The sequence below is a fragment of the Haliotis rubra genome, unplaced genomic scaffold (genome assembly GCF_003918875.1).
Source record: "Haliotis rubra isolate DU_JTF1 unplaced genomic scaffold, ASM391887v1 Scf2284, whole genome shotgun sequence".
In the NCBI taxonomy this organism is placed as follows: Eukaryota; Metazoa; Mollusca; class Gastropoda; order Lepetellida; family Haliotidae; genus Haliotis; species Haliotis rubra.
In genome coordinates, this window is record NW_025766319.1 from 18,236 (window position 1) to 38,422 (window position 20,187).

Sequence of the window (20,187 nt, forward strand, 5' to 3'; positions counted from 1 at the left end):
GCGGCCATTTTGAATTCTGGGTAATATGTAAACATTCCTGATAACGTGCCGTCACTCTAGAAGTAAAGAGAAAACAAAAACAACTTGTTTTAGTAACAAAAATAATGTCAACTGCCATTGAATAAATCACTCACACACATTTCCATGAAAAGTCGGAAAATTGCAAAACTACCCCTGTCTCAAAGAATAAGCTGTAAAATATTAAATTACCACGATATGACCATACACAATTACTTGTTTTGTGCCCAAGCCATCACTCTAGGAGAAACAAGTGTCAAAACACATCAAAAGTATCAACTTTGGATGTAAATGGAAACATTCGGTGTTCATTTTTATGTAAATTTAAGTGCTGAGAAGGCAAAACACGACAAAACAAAATGGCGGCCAAAATGGCGGCCATTTTGATTTTTTTTCAAAACAAAATTATGTCAAATAATTTCTACATCCTTTAGCAGTACACAGAAGTCAAAATGAAAGTGATCAGATTGATAGTCGTAAAACTATTAATGATTAACTTTGAGGTGTTGTCGGGCACCAACCAAATGTGACGAAAATGCTCGCAGACCCCACCACACATATAATGGCCTGTAAAAAAACCTGATACCACAATCTGAGAGTATTACAGGCCTTTTCATGAGCCCAAGACATCATACTAACTGAAAATAGTGTCAAACAAAATCAGTACTGGGGAGGCTATGATTTGAAATTTTTCAGCTGCCTCCTCCTGACTAGCGTTCCGTTCCCTGTTGGTAACCCACATGCTGTGATATACCTGATTAACTGTTCAGAAATCCAAACGCATTCACCTTGGGAATGTAAATCAATTCACTTTCGGGAACTACGACTGATTATCCCAAACCGTTTCATAGCCTTGACTGCAAGTACTTTCTACAGAATACCATGGACAGAATACGATGGACCTACATATTAGCTGCTTGAACCTAGCTGACAGGTAATATTATCCACCTTCGGGTGTCCTTCCAGGTACTTGGCTACCGCCATGGCGTTCTCGCTGTGCTTCTTCATGCGGATGGGTAACGTCTTCAGTCCCCTCAGCAGCAGGCTGGAGTCGTGAGGGGACTGCAACACCAGCATAAATGTGGTATACTCTGTAAAAACTGCTCTTCCATCCATCTATCCATCCATCCACTTCACTACTATAGGGGTGGACATATATGTAAGTGTTAATCTGGTATTTCAGTACTACAAAGGTTGACATATTGCATGACGTTCATACTTCACAATGGTGAAGGTGGCTTAAATGCCATGTTGAGAGTTATATCTCGAAGAATGAGGACAATTCTTATGGATATTCAACTTCTTTTATTCTGTATAGGCGACGTTTAGACATAGATTCTTATGTCTTTGTCAACGACATTAGAGTCTATGTCGAAACGTCGCCAATACAGAATAAAGAAGTTGTATATCCATAAAAATGTCCTCATTCTTCATCTCCCTCAACTACTAGAATGCCAATCTAAGAAGTGCCTATCTTCACCAACCATACAGCCAAGGCTCGTTTGCCACGTCTTGAGTTCTCCCACAGGTCCACTGTCCTGGTAGTGACACTGCCGGCGATCAGATCGGAGTGTCCTCCCATGTACTTGGTGCTGCAGGGGAAATTGCAGTTATAAGTCACATACCACATACCACACTGCGTTAAACACATGCAATCAACTCCCCACCCCACCCACCCCCGTCACAGTGTAGACAGTCAGGCGAAGTACACATATCATCGCAATTACGCAAACAGCAAAACACCATTACAAGGATCTTTGACAGTGTGCAGAAAGTAGAACACAACATACGATGGTCATCGTCACTGTGCACGCATTAGAAAACAATGTACAAGGATCACTGTCACTGTGGAGACAGTAGAACACAATGTACAAGGTTCTTTGACAGTGTGCAGAAAGTAGAACACAATGTACTAGGATCATTGTCACTGTATAGACAGTGGAACACAGTCTACAAGGATCATTGTCACTGTGTGGACAGTGGAACACAGTGTACAAGGGTCATTGTCACTGTATAGACAGTAGAACACAATGTACAAGGGTCATTGTCACTGTGTGGACAGTGGAACACAGTGTACAAGGGTCATTGTCACTGTATAGACAGTAGAACACAATGTAAAAGGATCATTGTCACCGTGTAGACATTAGAACGCAATGTACAAGGGTCATTGTCACTGTGTAGACAGTAGAACACAGTGTACAAGGGTCATTGTCACTGTGTAGATAGTAGAACGTAATGTACAAGGATCAGTGTCACTGTGTAGACAGTAGAACACAATGTACAAGGATCATTGCCACTGTGTAGACAGTAGAACACAATGTACAAGGATCATTGTCACTGTGTAGACAGTAGAACACAATGTACAAGGATCATTGTCACTGTGTTAACAGTAGAACGTAATGTACAAGGATCACTGTTACTGTGGAGATAGTAGAACGTAATGTACAAGGATCATTGCCCCTGTTTAGACAGTAGAACGTAATGTACAAGGATCACTGTTACTGTGGAGATAGTAGAACGTAATGTACAAGGATCATTGCCACTGTGTAGACAGTAGAACGTAATGTACAAGGATCATTGTTACTGTGTAGACAGTAGAGCCTAATGTACAAGGATCATTGCCCCTGTGTAGACAGTAGAACGTAATGTACAAGGATCATTGTCACTGTGCAGATAGTAGAACACAATGTACCAGGCTGTCACTGTCTGTGTGTGGACAGTGGAACACAATGTACGAGTCCCACGTCACTGTCTAGACAGTAGTACAGAATGGACGCGGATCATTGTCACCGTGTAGACAGTGGAACACAATGTAAGATCGTTATTGTCACTGTGAAGACAGCAGACCACATGGTGCCAATACCTCGTCACTGTGATGACAACCGTCTCTTGATAAATCAACTAACCAGCTGTGAAGGCTTATGTCTATGCCGTATTTGTTTGGCTGTTGCAGATAGCAGGAGCCGAATGTGGAATCCACGACAGATATTACACCATCTAGCGAGCTGCTCAGTTTACCAAACTCCTCAAAATCTAGGATGGACATGTCCGGATTGCAGGGACTCTCGCCATAGATAATCTGAAAACAGAACCAAGACAGTATATACACTGTACACTAAACAGTACCCTTAGGAGCAAGTGCTTGATATACGGGTGATGCATACAGGTTATGTCACTGATTTACGGGTGGTGCATACATGTTATGTCATTGATATACGGGTGATGCATACAGGTTATGTCATTGATATACGGGTGGTGCATACAGGTTATTTTATTGATATACGGGTGATGCATACAGGTTATGTCACTGATATACGGGTGATGCATACAGGTTATGTCACTGATTTACGGGTGATGCATACATGTTATGTCATTGATATACGGGTGATGCATACAGGTTATGTCATTGATATACGGGTGGTGCATACAGGTTATTTTATTGATATACGGGTGATGCATACAGGTTATGTCACTGATATACGGGTGATGCATACAGGTTACTAGTATGTCACTGATATACGGGGGATGCATACAGGTTATGTCACTGATATACGGGTGATGCATACAGGTTATGTCACTGATTTACGGGTGATGCATACAGGTTATTTTATTGATATACGGGTGATGCATACAGGTTATGTCATTGATATACGGGTGGTGCATACAGGTTGTTTTATTGATATACGGGTGATGCATACAGGTTCTGTCACTGATATACGGGTGATGCATACAGGTTACTAGTATGTCACTGATATACGGGTGATGCATACAGGTTCTGTCACTGATATACGGGTGATGCATACAGGTTATGTCACTGATATACGGGTGATGCATACAGGTTATGTCACTGATATACGGGTGATGCATACAGGTTATGTCACTGATATACGGGTGATGCATACAGGTTATGTCACTGATTTACGGGTGATGCATACAGGTTATGTCATTGATATACGGGTGGTGCATACAGGTTATGTCATTGATATACGGGTGGTGCATACAGGTTAAGTCATTGATATACGGGTGATGCACACAGGCTATGTCATTGATATACGGGTGGTGCATACAGGCTATGTCATTGATATACGGGTGATGCATACATGTTATGTCATTGATATACGGGTAATGCACACAGGTTATGTCTTTGATATACGGGTGATGCATACATGTTATGTCATTGATATGCGGGTAATGCACACAGGTTATATCACTGATATACGGGTGATGCATACATGTTATGTCATTGATATACGGGTAATGCACACAGGCTATGTCATTGATATACGGGTAATACATACAGCTTATGTCATTGATATACGGGTAATCCATACAGGTTATGTCATTGACATACGGTAATGCACACAGGTTATATGTCATGGATATATATAGGACGATAATATTTCCTCTATCAGCACACAGGATATATATTTCACATGCTATATTTTTAGAATGCTGAATTAAACGCTCATAAAAGAGAACATATTTAGTCTGCTGATGTGAGTCATATGAAGGTGTTTAAGACTTACTGGTATATCTCCATGTGTTGTAATTATGGTGAACACTGGATAAATTCGGAATCGAGTCTCTACCGATATGAGATCTCTTTGATATAAGATGTATCAATAATCACTTTATACCACATATGATGAGTGAGTTGATCGTGGCCTTCATACCATTTACCTTGGTGTTCGGTTTGATGTTTCGGCGATATTCATCTACAGAGCAGCCTGCGGGTACCCATGACACCTCCAGACCAAACTTACTGACAAGCCTTTTGAGGAGCACCTGAGAGCCACTGTACACCGGCACGTTCATCACCTGTGTGGAATAAACAGGTAACTAGTATTCCACAATACAACGCGGTCACTGATTATGTCCTAGTATACCATACCTACAACACGGTCACTAATTATGTACTAGTATACCATACCTACAACACAGTCACTGATTATGTACTAGTGTACCATACCTACAACACAGTCACTAATTATGTACTAGCATACCATACCTACAACGTGGTGACTAATTATGTCCTAGTATACCATACCTACAACACAGTCACTGATTATGTACTAGTATACCATACCTACAACACAGTCACTGATTATGTACTAGTGTACCATACCTACAACACAGTCACTGATTATGTACTAGTATACCATACATACAATGTGGTGACTGATTACGTCCTAGTATACCATACCTACAACGTGGTGACTGATTATGTCCTAGCATACCATACCTACAACACGGTCACTAATTATGTCTTAGTAAACCATACCTACAACGTGGTCACTAATTATGTCCTAGTATGCCATACCTACAACGTGGTCACTGATTATGTCCTAGTATATCATACCTTCAATGTGGTGACTGATTATGTCCTAGTATACCATACCTACAACGTGGTCACTAATTATGTACTAGTATACCATACCTACAAGGTGGTCACTAATTATGTATTAGTATACCATACCTACAACGTGGTCACTAATTATTTCCTAGTAAACCATACCTACAATGTGGTCACTGATTATGTACTAGTATACTATACCTACAACGTGGTGACTAATTATGTCCTAGCATACCATACCTACAACACTGTCACTAATTATGTCCTAGTAAACCATACCTACAACGTGGTGACTAATTATGTACTAGCATACCATACCTACAACTTGGTCACTAATTATGTCCTAGCATACCATACCTACAACGTGGTGAGTAATTATGTCCTAGTATACCATACCTACAACTTGGTCACTAATTATGTACTAGCATACCATACCTACAACGTTGTCACTAATTATGTACTAGTATACCATACCTACAACTTGGTCACTAATTATGTCCTAGCATACCATACCTACAACACTGTCACTAATTCTGTCCTAGTAAACCATACCTACAACGTGGTGACTAATTATGTACTAGCATACCATACCTACAACTTGGTCACTAATTATGTCCTAGCATACCATGCCTACAACGTGGTGACTAATTATGTCCTGGTTTACCATACTACCTACAACTTGGTCACTAATTATGTCCTAGCATACCATACCTACAACGTGGTGACTAATTATGTCCTAGTATACCATACCTACAACTTGGTCACTAATTATGTACTAGCATACCATACCTACAACGTGGTGACTAATTATGTCCTAGCATACCATACCTACAACGTGGTGACTAATTATGTCCTAGTATACCATACCTACAACTTGGTGCTAATTATGTACTAGCATACCATACCACAACGTTGTCACTAATTTATGTACTAGCATATACTATGCCTACAACGTGGTGACTAATTATGTCCTAGCATACCATACCCACAACACTGTCACCTAATTATGTCCTGGTAAACCATACCTACAACGTGGTGACTAATTATGTACTAGCATACCATACCTACAACTTGGTCACTAATTATGTCCTAGCATACCATACCTACAACGTGGTGAGTAATTATGTCCTAGTATACCATACCTACAACTTGGTCACTAATTATGTACTAGCATACCATACCTACAACGTTGTCACTAATTATGTACTAGTATACCATACCTACAACTTGGTCACTAATTATGTCCTAGCATACCATACCTACAACGTGGTGACTAATTATGTCCTAGTATACCATACCTACAACTTGGTCACTAATTATGTACTAGCATACCATACCTACAACGTTGTCACTAATTATGTCCTAGCATACCATACCTACAACGTGGTGACTAATTATGTCCTAGTATACCATACCTACAACTTGGTCACTAAGTATGTACTAGCATACCATACCTACAACGTTGTCACTAATTATGTACTAGTATACCATACCTACAACTTGGTCACTAATTATGTCCTAGCATACCATACCTACAACGTGGTGACTGATTATGTCCTAGCATACCATACCTACAACACGGTCAGTAATTATGTCTTAGTAAACCATACCTACAACTTGGTCACTAATTATGTCCTAGTATACCATACCTACAACGTGGTGACTAATTATGTACTAGTAAACCATACCTACAACTTGGTCACTAATTATGTACTAGTATACCATACCTACAACTTGGTCACTAATTATGTCCTAGCATACCATACCTACAACACTGTCACTAATTCTGTCCTAGTAAACCATACCTACAACGTGGTGACTAATTATGTACTAGCATACCATACCTACAACTTGGTCACTAATTATGTCCTAGCATACCATACCTACAACGTGGTGACTAATTATGTCCTAGTTTACCATACCTACAACTTGGTCACTAATTATGTCCTAGCATACCATACCTACAACGTGGTGACTAATTATGTCCTAGTATACCATACCTACAACTTGGTCACTAATTATGTACTAGCATACCATACCTACAACGTTGTCACTAATTATGTCCTAGCATACCATACCTACAACGTGGTGACTAATTATGTCCTAGTATACCATACCTACAACTTGGTCACTAATTATGTACTAGCATACCATACCTACAACGTTGTCACTAATTATGTACTAGTATACTATACCTACAACGTGGTGACTAATTATGTCCTAGCATACCATACCTACAACACTGTCACTAATTATGTCCTAGTAAACCATACCTACAACGTGGTGACTAATTATGTACTAGCATACCATACCTACAACTTGGTCACTAATTATGTCCTAGCATACCATACCTACAACGTGGTGAGTAATTATGTCCTAGTATACCATACCTACAACTTGGTCACTAATTATGTACTAGCATACCATACCTACAACGTTGTCACTAATTATGTACTAGTATACCATACCTACAACTTGGTCACTAATTATGTCCTAGCATACCATACCTACAACGTGGTGACTAATTATGTCCTAGTATACCATACCTACAACTTGGTCACTAATTATGTACTAGCATACCATACCTACAACGTTGTCACTAATTATGTCCTAGCATACCATACCTACAACGTGGTGACTAATTATGTCCTAGTATACCATACCTACAACTTGGTCACTAATTATGTACTAGCATACCATACCTACAACGTTGTCACTAATTATGTACTAGTATACCATACCTACAACTTGGTCACTAATTATGTCCTAGCATACCATACCTACAACGTGGTGACTGATTATGTCCTAGCATACCATACCTACAACACGGTCAGTAATTATGTCTTAGTAAACCATACCTACAACTTGGTCACTAATTATGTCCTAGTATACCATACCTACAACGTGGTGACTAATTATGTACTAGTAAACCATGCCTACAACGTGGTCACTAATTATGTACTAGTAAACCATGCCTACAACTTGGTCACTAATTATGTACTAGTATACTATACCTACCATTGTCACTAGAACATAGTAGAACATAGTAGAACATGGTAGAACATGACCCTATTAGTATCACGTTCTGTTTTCTTATACATACAATGTGGTCCCCCTTTTGGAGGAGAGCTAGAAACACCGTGGAGATGGCTGCCATACCGCTGGCAAACACCAGACTGCCCGCCCCACCCTCCAAGGCGTTGATGGCACTTTCGGTAGATTCTGTGGTGATGTTGGACAGACGGGAATACACTGACCCACCCTGAAACACAACGGAATTCCACTATAACTAGATTGTTATGTATCTTCGTGGTGAACTGAGGCTGCACCTATGCCTGTTTAGACAACTGTACCACTGAACAATCTGTGAGATTAGAGTGTAAATATGTCTTAACTGGGCATACTGGCTAACATTCACGAAATATTTCTTGTTTCCTTTGGACTTGAGCATCTGTTTTCAATACACTGTGATGATCCGTAAATCCGTGATATAAGCAAAAGGTAATCGTAGTGTATACTTTTAACCTCACCTCATGCATGACTTTCAGGAAGTCATCGACTGACTTCAACTTGTATGTTGAGGAATGGTAGATGGGTGGGACGAGGGGCTCTGTGACGGTGCCGTCATAATGGAACCTTGGGCGCAGTGCCCTGGTGTCCAGGGCCACGTCATTCAGGTGTAGGCCATTCACGCCCTTCTCCAGGTCGGAGCGGGCGGGTGGACGCTTTTTCTCTAAAAGTAGGCCCAGGGTCAAGGTGAACAAAACGTGTATGAATGAGCTTTGAAACGGTTGTAAAAGAATCTTGAGACTATCCACCTATGCTCAACATTAATAAAGTTTCGGTTAAAAACATAGCTGAAGATATATGCATTATCAATGTTATATTGCTGTAGAAGTAATTGTCTGCATCACATATTAATGTAAACAGCGCAACTGCTTTTACAAACTTCGACTCAAGGATGAAACAAAACTCGTTGATGCAATAGAACTGGCGATTGAAGGATGACACAGTAAACACTGATGCAGTAGAACTGACAATTGAATGATGACGCAAAATACACTGATGCAGTAGAACTGCCGATTGAAGGATGACACAATAAACACTGATGCAGTAGAACTGCCAATTGAAGGATGACACAATAAACACTGATGCAGTAGAACTGGAGACTCAGGGATGACACAGTAAACACTGATGCAGTAGAACTGCCGATTAAAGGATGAAACAGTAAACACTGATGCAGTAGGACTGCCGATTAAAGGATGAAACAGTAAACACTGATGCAGTATGACTGCCGATTAAAGGATGAAACAGTAAACACTGATGCAGTAGAACTGCCGATTAAAGGATGAAACAGTAAACACTGATGCAGTGGAACTGGAGACTCAAGTATGAAACCAAACACACTGATACAGAAGAACTGCCGATTAAAGGATGAAACAGTAAACACTGATGCAGTAGAACTGCCGATTAAAGGATGAAACAGTAAACACTAATGCAGTAGAACTGCCAATTGAAGGATGACACAATAAACACTGATGCAGTAGAACGGGAGACTCAAAGATGAAACAGTAAACACTAATGCAGTAGAACTGCCAATTGAAGGATGACACAATAAACACTGATGCAGTAGAACGGGAGACTCAAAGATGAAACAGTAAACCCTGATGCAGTAGAACTGCTGATTAAAGGATGAAACGGTAAACTCTGATGCAGTAGGACTGCCTATTGAAAGATGAAACAGTAAAATCTGATGCAGTAGAACTGCCGATTGAAGGAAGAAACAGTGAACTCTGATGCAGTAGAACTGCCGATTAAAGGATGAAACAATAAACACTGATGCAGTGGAACTGGAGACTCAAGTATGAAACCAAACACACTGATACAGAAGAACTGCCGATTAAAGGATGAAACAGTAAACACTGATGCAGTAGAACTGCCTATTGAAAGATGAAACTGCAAAATCTGATGCAGTAGAACTGCCGATTAAAGGATGAAACAATAAACACTGATGCAGTGGAACTGGAGACTCAAGTATGAAACCAAACACACTGATACAGAAGAACTGCCGATTAAAGGATGAAACAGTAAACACTGATGCAGTAGAACTACCGATTGAAGGATGACACAATAAATACTGATGCAGTAGAACTGCCAACTGAAGGGTGACACAATAAACACTGATGCAGTGGAACTGGAGACTCAAGTATGAAACCAAACACACTGATACAGAAGAACTGCCGATTAAAGGATGAAACAGTCAACACTGATGCAGTAGAACTGCCGATTGAAGGATGAAACAATAAACACTGATGCAGTGGAACTGGAGACTCAAGTATGAAACCAAACACACTGATACAGAAGAACTGCCGATTAAAGGACGAAACAGTAAACACTGATGCAGTAGAACTGCCGATTAAAGGATGACACAATAAACACTGATGCAGTAGAACTGCCAACTGAAGGGTGACACAATAAACACTGATGCATTAGAACTGCCAATTGAAGGATGAAACAGTAAACACTGATGCAGTAGAACTGCCGATTAAAGGATGAAACAGTAAACACTGATGCAGTAGAACTGCCGATTGAAGGATGAAACAGTAAACACTGATGCAGTAGAACTGCCGATTAAAGGATGAAACAGTAAAATCTGATGCAGTAGAAGTGGAGACTCAAGGATGAAACCAAACACACTGATACAGTAGAACTGCCAACTGAAGGGTGACACAGTCAACACTGATGCAGTAGAACTGCGAACTGAAGGGCGACACAATAACACTGATGCAGTAGAAGTGGAGACTCAAGGATGAAACCAAACACACTGATGCAGTAGAACTGCCAACTGAAGGGTGACACAGTCAACACTGATGCGGTAAAGGCGAACTGAAGGGCGACACAATAAACACTGATGCAGTAGAACTGCCAATTGAAGGATGAAACAGTAAACACTGATGCAGTAGAACTGCCAATTGAAGGATGAAACAGTAAACACTGATGCAGTAGAACTGCCGATTAAAGGATGAAACAGTAAAATCTGATGCAGTAGAACTGGAGACTCAAGGATGAAACCAAACACACTGATACAATAGAACTGCCAACTGAAGGGTGACACAGTCAACACTGATGCAGTAGAACTGTCGACTGAAGGATGAAACAGTAAACACTGATGCAGTAGAACTGGAGACTCAAGGATGAAACAATAAACAGTGATGTGGTTCAACCACAAACGTTACTGTGGCTGCTGTTGACCGAGAAAATTCATTGTGTGTCTACATCAAGATTTAGGTTGGATATGTAGGTCAACAGTTTGTTCGTCGTGTGTTCGAGATTGAGCATTGACACTGACCACTGACCTGTTTACGAGACAGATTTCTGGTGTAAAGGCAGACACTTCTTATTAGACACGCCTTGCTTGTGAAAGAGAAGATAAATTAAATAGTGCATTTGAGTATTTTTGCTTTAAGAGTCACACACACTACCAAACTCCACACAATGGCAGGTTTAACAAGACAGTTTACTCAAACACTGATGTCCAACTTATCAACACTTTTTTGTGGGACTGGATGTCAGCTGCCCCGATAAAACAAGATATATTGTAGTATATAGTATATAGTGTGACAGATTGCAGAGCGCAGTTCTAGCTGTAGAAACTGTACAAGTGTTGTGATATATGATACTGAAAGAGATGCATCTCACAACACATATGCACACTGAGGCTGTGGTAAGAACTTACGCCATGACGCCTTCGATCCACAATATCTGGTTTCTGCCAGCACAACTGATGTGTCACTGACGTACAGGCCTATAAATATAACAACACAGCAAAGATAAATGCTTGGAAGGCCGACCACTTGTAAATTATATATTGTCGGTTGGAGAGGTGATATACAGCCCGCGGACAATAACCTTTAGATAACTCTTTATCAAACTACTGTAGTAGTTACAGCTGGTTTACTGTTACAACTCTTATATGCCAGTGAAAACACACACAGACAAGCTAAGTAATGAAATAAATGAACCGACGCTGGTTATGCACAAGTACGGGTTCTATGCAAGAGTCTGCACCAGTAAATATATTTAATAATAATAAGGTCACTGACATAGCGCTGAACTCCACGCCACGGGGACAAGCGTTAAGCGCCGCGGTGACAACATGATGGTTAATAGTAATCTGGCGTATCCCACCGGATACCAATTTCTGCTGGGGCAATTATGAACAAACTCACTCACTACGATGAGACCACCCTCGTTGTTGGACAGGACTGAAATCCCAGAAACTCTCAGTCGTCAAGCTGCTGAACACGGTCACGCACCCAAGATCTCTCCGTGACCAATGTTGCTTAATTTCAATTAATTTGTGACCTGGGCTCTATGCACAAGACCACACACCACCTCACACCACTTACTCATTTTCTGCCTATGTAGGGGTTCGATTCAAGAGTCTTCAGCAGTGTATACACTTACTCTGTTTCTGCCCAAGTAGGGGTTCTATACAAGAGTCATCATTGTGTAATCAATGGCACTGTGTAATCGTGACCCCTTTAGTCCTTTGCTTCTTTGTTTGTCTTTAAATACCTTGAGCTTTCTGCTTAATAAAGAGGAAGGCTACCATCCCGGACCTCGTCAGCGCAGATCCCCAAACACCTATTTACTCATCTCCTTAAAATGGACGACATCGAGCTCCTTGCCACGGATATACTAATTTAAAAACAAAAACAAAACAGTTTCCCCGTGTCCAGATATTGGTTTGACATTTGACTCGACAAATGCAATACTCTTAATCTGAAACGTGGCAAGGTAATTGATGATGGATCGGTCAAGTTACAAAGGGGAGGGTTTTTGAGCATCTTGTGGAAGATCAGACCTTGGAATCTTGGAATGCAAGTTCGAGACAAGCTCCGGAAAACCCAAATACAAGACAAAATTCGGACCGAGTATAAATCTCGCTTTAAGAAAATCTGGAGCTCAGAGCTAAATGTTTAAAACAAGATCAAAGCCACCAATTCTTTGCCGTTCCCCTTTGAAGGAGTTAATTGGACAAAAAAAACCACCCCAGAGTCTTGACCGCCTGACCAGAAGGATCATGTCTGATAACATAGCCCACCACATTAAAGAATTCATCAAAATCAGATTCTACTGGCCTTTCACTTTGGGAATACAAATGTTTATAAAAGGATTCTTTCTGTTGCAAAATTCTTATTTCATCTGTAACAACTTCATCATTTTCTGATACAATCTTAGAAATGTGCATTTTATATTTATTCTGCTTTTCCAAATTGTAAAAATATCTAGTACTTTTTTCTCCTTCCTCAAACCATTTAGTTATTGATCTTATAAAAGCACCTTTAGCCTTTATAACATAAATATCTTCAAACTTATTCTTAGCTTCCAGATATTGTCGATCTACTTTATCATTCTCACCATCTGACAACTGACAGTCCAATATTGCTAATGTTCTTATCAAGTCTCTTTCATTTCTATTGATTTCATATATTTTCTTTTTAGAATGGTCTCTCGAAATCTGCATGATTTTATACTTGATCCACTCCCAATCCACACGTGGATTTACTGATACTTCCTGACTAAAGGTTTTCAGAAATTCCTTAATTTTATTCCTGTACTCCTCATCTAAAAGACACGAATTATTCATTTTCAAAATTTGGTGCAAAATGTCTATATCTTTACCTATTTCTAGCAAAACAATTTTGTGATCTGATTTTATGCTTAGAATGATGTTTGAGTTAACACATCTACATCCTACAGATTTGGTAACAATAAAAAAATCAACCCCAGATTGAATAGTATTATTTTTTCTCCATGTGTTCTTAGTTTCCTTCGGGTGATTTTCTCTCCAAATATCAGAAATATATGCAAATATATGCATTTTTCTTAGGTCATAATTACATTTTAAAATAAAAGATAACCCTCCTACATTTATCAAACCTTTATCTAAAAATAATTTCCAGCTTCCATCAGTGGAATAATATCTTGGTATCCATGCCAAACAGAGTGCCTTACTCATACTGGTAAAATCCAAAGCTGAAGCTCCCCCTAGTTCTTTTACATTTAGCATTGTTGTTCATTTCACTTTTTCATTCTTATAATTCCAAATAAATCTAAACAATCCCACATTGATTTCTTTACACAAACTTGCTGGAGCCTGCATCATACTGCTTTGGTATATGAGCCTTGAACAACCTTCCCCTTTAGAAAGCAATATTCTTCCAAAAATTGATAAATTTCTTGATGACCAAATTTGGAATCGTTTTGTTATTTTCAAAATTTGGGGTTTGAGATTTTCTGTGGCTAAAGTATCATTATTTCTGAACAATTGGATACCTAAACATTTAATTACTTTTCTTGACATTTATCTTAAGGCCTGTTATTTTTTCAGATCTGTTGTATAGTTCAACAGCTTTTGCTACTGAGTGTATATTTTTTAATGTCAAGTTGGTATCATCTGCAAAATAAATGCCTTTCACTTCTTTCTCCCCAATTCTGACCCCTTGAATATCTCATTTTCTCCTGATTTTCATATTTATGATTTCGGAGCAAATGATAACAATATAAGGTCTTAAGGGCCATCCCTGTCTAACACCTTTGAATCACTGAAACCAATTGGCTGCCCTGCATTTGTTAACAACACAACTTTGAGGCTTTTCATACAAAACTGAAATCCATTTAAACATTGTCTCACTAAAATTGAATCTAGTGAAACAATAAAACCAACATCTGAGACTTCATACATCTCCAATAAATCTAATAAAAATCTAATATTCTCTCCTATATATCTACCTTTCACTAATCCTGTCTGGGCAGGATGGATTATATCTGGGAGCACTCTTATTAATCTATTAGCTAAAGCTTTGGCAATTATCTTATAGCCAACATTCAGCAGATTAATTGGTCTTTTGTTTTCAATTAGCAAGGGATCTTTGCCTGGTTTATCCAGCAATGTAATAATTCCTCTCTTCTGTGAAACAGTCATGGTTCCTACTTGAAAAGTATGCTGTAAATTCTTTATAAATGGGACTTTAATATTCTCCCAGAACAATTGATACAATTCTGCTGATATACCATCGCATCCTGGATATTTATTACTTTTCAATTGAGATAAGCTTGCTTTCCGTTCTACTTCTGTAATATCTCCCTCAAAAAGAATCATTTTGCCAGTCTGTCAAATTAACATTCACCCCATTCACTTCACTTAAGTGAATCACCAGAATGTGACGACTGTAAAACTTTGGAGGACGTTTCCCATTTTTTCTATAATTGTAAAAATGTTACTTCAATGATTAATGATTATGTAAAGTTTCTTTCTAAGTATTCACAGCAACAATTTTCTGTAGAATCCCCTCTTGTACGGTTCAACAGATCACTGTGACCCTATATTTGCGTTTTAAATATGCATTTAAAATACTTTATACATAAATCTCACTATACTGATATCAAAGTTTCTATGAAGCATTTCATTATAGATTTGAAATATGCTCTGGAAATATATAAATATTCAAAGGTAAAGTTTATGTATTTAGAAGCACTCATGTTAGATTTACAATAACATTATATTTGGTAAATATTTGAGTTTTTAAATTTGGATTTAAAATACTCTATATAAAAGTCTCACTATACCAATGTCAAAGTTTCTATGAAGCTTTTCTTTGTAGATTTGTAATATGCTCTGGAATTATATATATGTAAAGTTTATGTATGTAGAAGCACTCATGATAGATTTACAATAGAAAATATAATTTGTAAAAGTTTAAGGCTATAAACCAGTAGTCCCTGACCACGTGGACTTGTATGGTTTATGTAAACCCGTGGTTACCGAGGCTCAATAAAAATATAAAAAAAACACACAAAAAACATAGCCCACCACTATCGTTCTTCACGAGGTTTGATGATGAAAGCAAGGAATTCCAGCAATGTTGTTGGACAGAATCTCAAATTTGATGTTGATTTTGATGATGGCTACGTAATCTGGACGGTACGCTTGCATGGGAGTAAACCAGGTGAAGTCCTTCACCAAGTCAGCCCAGAGTCGGTCATTTATGCAAAACCTCCATGAGAAACGACTGCATCGTGTATATATGTATATATGTTCGAGTGTAAGAGTGAGCTGTCGTCTCACCTCAGCTCCCATGCAGGTGGTTCAGGAGATGGAGATGATGCAGCTGTTTCCACAGAGAAGATGAAGTGTCATGCTTGTGGGAAGGAGTTCACCTCCAAGGACAGCCTCAGTCAGCATCTGAAGACACACACCGGGATTGCGTACGAATGTGACATGTGCGACAAGACCTTCATGCACAGCGAACTACAACAGAAGAAAAATCCCACCGACTCCTTCGCCTGGATGAAGTCGGCTGGTCTTAAATGTGAAACTGAGGGCTTCCTTTTTGCTGCTGTTATAGGGACTAATTCAGGACAGCCATCGTCCAAATATTTAAAAAGTAAAAAACAATGTACTCAAGACATGTGAGACTTTATTGTAATTATTTATATGACGCTAATCTGTATTCTATGTAATCATTATCACTTCCGCATTGTACATTGACTTGTCAGGCAATTAATTACTGTATAAGACATTTATAACCTTAATTGGTAACCCCCCTTGACCGTGTCTGCCATCACATCAACTGGTCAAGAAAGTGTTATTGTTTCTCTATCTGTCCATTGTTCAGTCATCGCCCGTCCATTGTTGTCAAAAACTGTAGATATATATGCTCACATCAACATGTAGATTGAAAAACGGGGTACAAGTCCGGGATGCCAACTGTCTGCGTGTTGGGACGACCAGGAGCAGGATAATGCCGCTCGTAGGAAACCTTGGGGTTGAGCAGGTACTCCGCTCACCTCATTTATGTCTTGTGTATTTGTTTGTCATGTAACTAAAGAAGTTTGAGCTCAACGTATTCCTTCGTCTTGTCAACGTATTGAATGTAAACTTCATCTTAAACATGAGCTAATTCCCCAGTCGACCATATACCACGTGTTGACACTGCCCAGGACCAGTCACTTCCATCTCGCAGTCGCCAAAATGTGATTCTTAAAGAATATATTAACATGAAATGTCGACTTTGCGAGGACATTCCAGACTGTTCAACACGTTGTCAGGGGAAGCCCATGCATGGCACAAACAACATATCTTAAACGGCATGACGGCATGGCTCGCTGGCTCAACTACCGTTTTCGCCATGTATGTTGCTGTAACTCCGAGGAACATCCAAAGTACGACCCTCAACATGTCCTTGGCGTCATGGAAAATTAGGCTTTCAAATTTCTTTGGATTAGGCCAATATACAACCTGAGGAAAATTCCTGCCAACAAACCTGATCTTGCCCTTTTTGATAAAAACCAATTAATTGAATATTGTTATTGGATTTTCTATCCCTTTTGACAGCAACGTGATTGGCAAGCAAAGTATGCGGACCTTGCCTTTAATATGCCTCGCTTGCATCCCAAGTACACTGAACAACGCAGATCAGGATAGTGCCTTCAACATATGCTCCGGAAAGGTTTTGGTGGGTTCAACTTGCGAGGATACAGCTATTCTCAGAATTACAAGACTTCATCCAGTGATGTCAAGTGGCGTGTTCAACATCGGTCTTTGTCCAACAGAATGGTCCGAAGTCGCTTCAACTCGACCGTGTCCGACGTCCGTTGTTATCCCCAGAGCACAAAAACAGCGCGACTATATTGGTGTCAAGCTCGACGCCACTGGAATTTGACGGGGAAGGAACCACTGGTCTGACGAAAGTCGATTTTGGTCATGACTGATGGAAGAAGCTCTCGTTTGGCGCTGCAAACATATTGCATGTACACAACGAAACTCTTTGAGCAAGTGACGTTTGGTGGGGGAGTGACCCTCTAGGCTCACGTGACTGTAAACTTCAAACTTGTCACGAACAGTCGTAATCTGAATGGACAACGGTACATCACTGACATCCTAGACAGGGTTGTGGCATCAAGTTTCGATGGCCATCCTCTGAACAAAAGTCGTCTGCAGGGACGACAATGCTAGGCCACATCAGGCACGTGCTGTTGATGATTCCTTCCGTCAAGAGACGCTAGCAACTCTACCTTAGCTATTAACCGAGAGTCCTGGGGCTCCTTTCACGAAGCAGACTTTACTAAGGTTAACCTTAACTCCCATTCTTTAACACTGCACTAAGGTTACCTTAGTGCTTTGTGAAAAGAGGCCCTGGTCTGAATCCTATAGATCATGTTTTGGGCATTATGGGTCGCACAATACGCCAGAGAGATCCTCCAGTACAAACTCCTTGTGTATTGACACAAAGGCACCATCAAGAATCGAACGCGACTGCTAAATTCAAACGTCTGATACCGTCAATGAGGAGAAGAGACAGAGATGTTATTGCAGTCGGCGGAGGTTACACCAGATATTGTTTTTGCTTAACGCCGCATTCGGCACTACTGCAGGTATATGGCGGCGGTCTGTAAATAATCGAGTCTGGACCAGACAATCCAGTGATCGACAGCATGAACATCGATCTGCACAATTGGGATACGATGTCATGTGTCAATGAATTCAGCGAGCCTGACCACCCGATCCCATTAATCGCCTCTTACGACAATCATTGGTTGCTGAAGACCAGTTCTAACCCGGATCTTCACGGGTTACACCAGATATTCACATTGTGCTCAGGTATTGGTATTTATGGGATTTCTTGAGGATTGTCAGGTAGAATCTGAAAGAATGACCATATTTGTTAACGTCATACGACTATAGTCTACAAAATGAGTAAGTTTTTTGCCACCCTTGCTGCTCTAAATAAACTACAGTTTATCGTTATTTATTTGTTCATTTGGGGCTCTGTTTATTCAGATAGTAAGTTAAATTGAGATTTGGATGAGTTCCTGTTTTTGGTATTGTTAATGGTAAATTATTAATGATAAAATACTGATACTATAGGCTTTTGCGATACTGTGTATATATATATATATATCGATCCTGAAATTCATCCTTGGAATGTTCAAGTTCTCCTACTAGAATATAAATGATGATCAGTGTTCAGCCATGCTGAACATAAAGTATACCTCAGTATATTAAATGGTACTGAGTAAAAGCTTTAGATATATTGACAATGGAAGACCATGATGAGATATACTGTTGGTTTGGTTTGAGGAAAAATAGGTTATGGGCGTTGAATGTATGTGATAATAAATATTACTAACATCTAGGAAAGCGTAATACGTCCATATTACTCATGCTATTCAACAACAGAAACATTTATCCCTTTATGAAACCAACGTATAGGAATCCCAAACATAATACTGGCCTATATATAAAGGTTGTTTATTTCAATGGGAAAGGGAAAATTAAAGGTTTAATATAAATATATTCGCATGTAGAATATTACCTAAAATGGAGCCTGTCGTTCAACCAACCTTAAATATCATTGTGTTGTGAACAGATGGCCTTCAGTAATGTCAAGGTAACCATGTTCCTATCCCAGTAGCTTACTGTCAGCTGTCTCCCTGATTACAGTTGCCTTTCATATCTCAACGGTTTACTAAATTATTTCCTCAGAAAGATGCAACCAGATCCCGGTCATTATCCCCATCGATTCCAAGACACATGCAGCAGAAGTGAATTGTATATAATTAGACCACTGTAAGTTGTATTTCAGTTTTCATTCAACAGGTGTCTTCCTGGGTACCTAGGACTTTTGACAACAAACTACATCAGTGGCAAGCAGTGTACAAACGTTTTCGGTGAATTCACTAGGACATACACGTTCATTGTCCTACGATGCACCGCAGTGTGCATTCAGTAAAGATAAATTATAATA

At 39.5% G+C, this 20,187-nt stretch overlaps 1 protein-coding gene across 1 annotated transcript; it reads right to left on the reverse strand.

Annotated features, from left to right (window-relative positions):
* Positions 1–927: 927 nt before the first annotated feature.
* On the reverse strand, positions 928–12,986 carry LOC124277846 (L-methionine gamma-lyase-like). The gene is made up of 8 exons (XM_046713562.1): positions 12,950–12,986; positions 12,108–12,176; positions 8,902–9,104; positions 8,475–8,633; positions 4,699–4,836; positions 2,925–3,097; positions 1,508–1,610; positions 928–1,080 (listed from the first exon to the last, which is right to left on the reverse strand). Exons 1-8 carry the CDS (start codon positions 12,984–12,986, stop codon positions 928–930), a joined length of 1,035 nt encoding a protein of 344 aa, XP_046569518.1.
* Positions 12,987–20,187: the final 7,201 nt, after the last annotated feature.

Coding starts and splice junctions, on each gene's coding strand:
- LOC124277846 (XM_046713562.1), bottom strand. CDS start 12,986: ATGGTAGCCTTCCTCTTTATTAAGCAGAAAGCTCAAG. Junction 9,105..12,107: donor TGGATCGAAGGCGTCATGGC/GTAAGTTCTTAC, acceptor GCCTACTTTTAG/AGAAAAAGCGTCCACCCGCC. Junction 4,837..8,474: donor TCCAAAAGGGGGACCACATT/GTATGTATAAGA, acceptor TATTCCACACAG/GTGATGAACGTGCCGGTGTA.